The following is a 3,660-nucleotide window of genomic DNA, read 5'->3' as shown; positions in this document are numbered from 1 at the left end:
AGCTTGGACTTTAAAAACATTACCCTGCTCGAATCACTTCTTACATTCTTCTTATTTAGTAAAATGTCCACACTTGAGACCCCAAGTTTCCTAGACTGTATGTGGCAAAATGCGATGTGATCCCACTATTTATAAAATTTAAAAAGTTGGTAATCACCAGCCCTGGAACTGGAAATATCTTCCTTGATGTGTCTTCAGTTGGTTTCACCGTTTTTCATGGCATTTCATCTATTTCTGAAACTTTCAGAAGAAGGCTCATAGTTCCATAGAATAATCTTTTAATGTCAGGCTGCCATTGTAACCTCACTGATGCCGTCACTCAGACCCAGGCCTTCGTGTTTGTGGTTTCCACATCATAAATACAGCCAAGCAGGGATGGAGTATTGCTCATTTATTTAAAAAAAAGATAACTTGGAGGCTTTTGTAGATAAATGGATGCAACTGGAGACTGTATTGGTGAGTGAAATAACTCAGACCTCATGGGCAAATATCATATTATCTTGCCAATGTGAAAACCTGAAAGAGTAAATAAAATTAGAAAGGTTCAACAGATACTATGAAAGGGAAAGAATTTGTTCAGTGTGAAGGAAAAACTGGGATGAGGAAAAGGACAAAAGAAAAAAAGGGGAAAAGATATATTTATGTATACATGCAGGATGATTTGGATAATTGTACTGTCAATTCCTCCTGGTCTTTTGAAAGGAGGAGTTAATGCTTAAATTTTTTTTCTTTTTCTTCTTATTTTGTTTCTGTTTAATTTCTAACTTTTTGTTGTTGCTTTTTAACCAATTTTGCACCTTTATATCTGGTAACTTAAACAACTAATTTGAAGATAACATCATACAGTAGAGCAATCATTATTGAATTCCTATTATTTTGTAAGTGAAATTTGTTTTGTTTCTAATGCTATTTTTTATATTATTTTAAAAAATAAAAAAACTGGGGAAACTTGTGTCTGTATTGACTGTGTACAGACACTTTCCTTCAAATTATCCCCTAAACAATATAACTATTCACATAGCAAGTGTATTTAACAGGCACTATGGGTATTCTAGAGATGATTTTACATTATGGAAAGACATAACCAGGTTTTGTGCATACATTATACCCTTCCATATACAGGCCTGGCACATCTGAAGAGATTGGTACCTGAAGAGTTCTGGGACAAGTACCGTAGAAATACCAAGGAACAGCTGTTTGATGACACATGTTTGTGTATGTTGGGAGGACAGTATTTGGGGGATCATGTATCCTCTTTATCCTAAGGCTTACTTTTCATCCTCTCGGATCTTATGTATCTAGGCTATGGCCATACAATCATGCACAGGGGCCAGGGAGATAGCTCCGTAGAATAAGTGCTTGCCTGGCAAGTGCAAGGGCCTGAGTTCAATTCCTGTCTAAAAAAAATCATGCACACATTTGTAGGTTCCTTTCTGGAACTTTTGGTTAAAAAAATCACTTTTCCTTCTAACTTTAGATGCACATTTGTTCCTCAGTTGTTTCCAAAGTTTTGTTTCTTAAATTGGAGAATTTTACATCAATTCTCCTTTCTCTGAATCTTCCCAATGTAATTGTTCTTACTAATTAAGAGTAAGATACATCAAGTCTTTTCATATTTCTTCTCAATCTTAAACATTCCTCCTTTTAATTGCATGTGTCCTGACATCCGGGTATCTCCTGGATACTGCTGTATCAGAGGTTGTTATCAAGACCTCACTTGATTTGTCTCACCATTGGCACCTTTGTACATTTCTTACTCTGCTGCTGGTAGAAGAGAGAGATGCAATTGGGAGCCTCAGGAAATGTTTCGCTTGTGACTACATTTGTTCTACTGAGCCTAACAGATTCTCCAGCCCTACAACCTATCCTCTTTGTTATTTTTCTTCTAGCTTATGTAGCTACTATTGGTGGCAACTTCAGCATCCTTGCTGCCATTCTTCTTGAACCCAAACTCCACACCCCCATGTACTTCTTCCTGGGGAACTTGTCCCTGCTGGATGTTGGGTGCATCACTGTCACAGTCCCTGCCATGTTGCAGCAATTCCTATTCAATGATAGAAGCATCTCCTATAGATCTTGCCTCTCACAGCTCTTCTTCTTTCACTTCTTGGCTGGAGCAGATTGCTTCCTGTTGACTGTCATGGCCTATGACCGCTACCTGGCCATCTGCCACCCCCTCACCTACAGCACACATATGAGCTGGGGAATTCAGAAATCCCTGGTGGGCATGTCATGTACCTGTGCCCTCACAAATGCACTGGCCCATACTATTGCTTTGTCCACCCTGAAATTCTGTGGCCCCAATGTGATCAATCACTTCTACTGTGACCTTCCTCAGCTCTTCCAGCTCTCCTGCTCCAGCACCCAACTTAATGAGCAGTTGCTCTTTATAGCCGCAGCATTTATGGCTGTGACACCGTTAGTACTTATCACAGTGTCCTATGCCCATGTGGTAGCTGCAGTCCTGAGGATCCGCTCCGCTGAAGGCAGGAAGAAGGCCTTTTCCACATGTGGCTCCCACCTTACTGTGGTGAGCATCTTCTATGGGACTGGCGTCTTCAACTACATGAGGCTGGGTTCCGTGGAGGCTTCAGATAAGGACAAAGGCATTGGCATCTTCAACACTGTCATCAGCCCCATGCTGAACCCACTCATCTACAGCCTGAGGAACCCTGATGTGAAGGGTGCCCTGCGGAGGATGTTTACAGAGAGGTAGCCTCTAAGCGTGACTCATTTTTCCTGACCTTAAGGAAAACAATGGCTTCATAGTGCTTCCCAGAATTATTATATTTAATACAAATTTGTTTGCTGCAATGGGATAAAAAATTGACTTAGGCTAAAAAGTACAATAAAGAGATTGACACCTACATGTTACTGTATCATTACCATGTGTAGGGCGTATGGTTGCCCCTTTTATTAGCTCATTTAATCTTACTAAATATAAGAGGTAAATGCAGCTTTACAAATTGTAGTTTAGGAAATTGAACTTGAAGAGGTTTATTCCCTTGCATAAAATTCTGTAGTTCATGAATATCAGAGCTTATATTTGAGCCTGGGTACAAACTACATCTGAAAATATTTTCCCTCTAGAGTAATACATCATTTTGAGGAGGATGGGTATTTTAAGGAGAAGCAATGAGATAGGCAATGAAGTTCTAAAAAAGAAAAGTAATAACAATGTGATGGGAAAATATATCAATGTAAATAAAAATATGAATTGAGTATGATTTGTTCCAAAGCAGCAGATCTAGGCTGAGAGAGTTTCTGGATATCATTTTATAAATAAAAGAAAACAACTGGGTCCGGGGAGATGGCTCAGTAGGATAAGCGCTTGACTGGCAAATGCAAAGATCTGAGTTCAATCCCCGGTTCCGCAAAAAAAAAAAAAAAAAAAAAAAAAGAATACAACTGAGAACCCAGCTCCGAGGGAACAGGCACTGTCCAGAAAAGCCATAAAGATGAGAAAATTTTCATATTGAGCCACCAGCAATATAAAATAAATATAATAATGTTAATTATGGGGACAGTTTTACCTCTGATGTGAAAATCTCTCTGACTAAATGGAGAATTTGTTACTATAGCATAAACATGAAACCAAATAGTTCTTCTGGCTGAAGAAGAAAGACATTTCATATATTCTATATCCAGATCAAAACAAAT

At 38.8% G+C, this 3,660-nt stretch overlaps 1 protein-coding gene across 1 annotated transcript; it reads left to right on the top strand.

Annotated features, from left to right (window-relative positions):
• Positions 1–1,780: 1,780 nt before the first annotated feature.
• LOC101560749 (putative olfactory receptor 3A4) lies at positions 1,781–2,716 on the top strand. The gene has a single exon (XM_004635464.1). It carries the CDS (start codon positions 1,781–1,783, stop codon positions 2,714–2,716), a length of 936 nt encoding a protein of 311 aa, XP_004635521.1.
• The last annotated feature ends 944 nt before the right edge of the window (positions 2,717–3,660 follow it).

The sequence above is a fragment of the Octodon degus genome, unplaced genomic scaffold, assembly GCF_000260255.1.
Source record: "Octodon degus isolate 3935 unplaced genomic scaffold, OctDeg1.0 scaffold00072, whole genome shotgun sequence".
Lineage (NCBI taxonomy): Eukaryota > Metazoa > Chordata > Mammalia > Rodentia > Octodontidae > Octodon > Octodon degus.
This window is presented reverse-complemented; position numbering and strand designations above follow the sequence as displayed.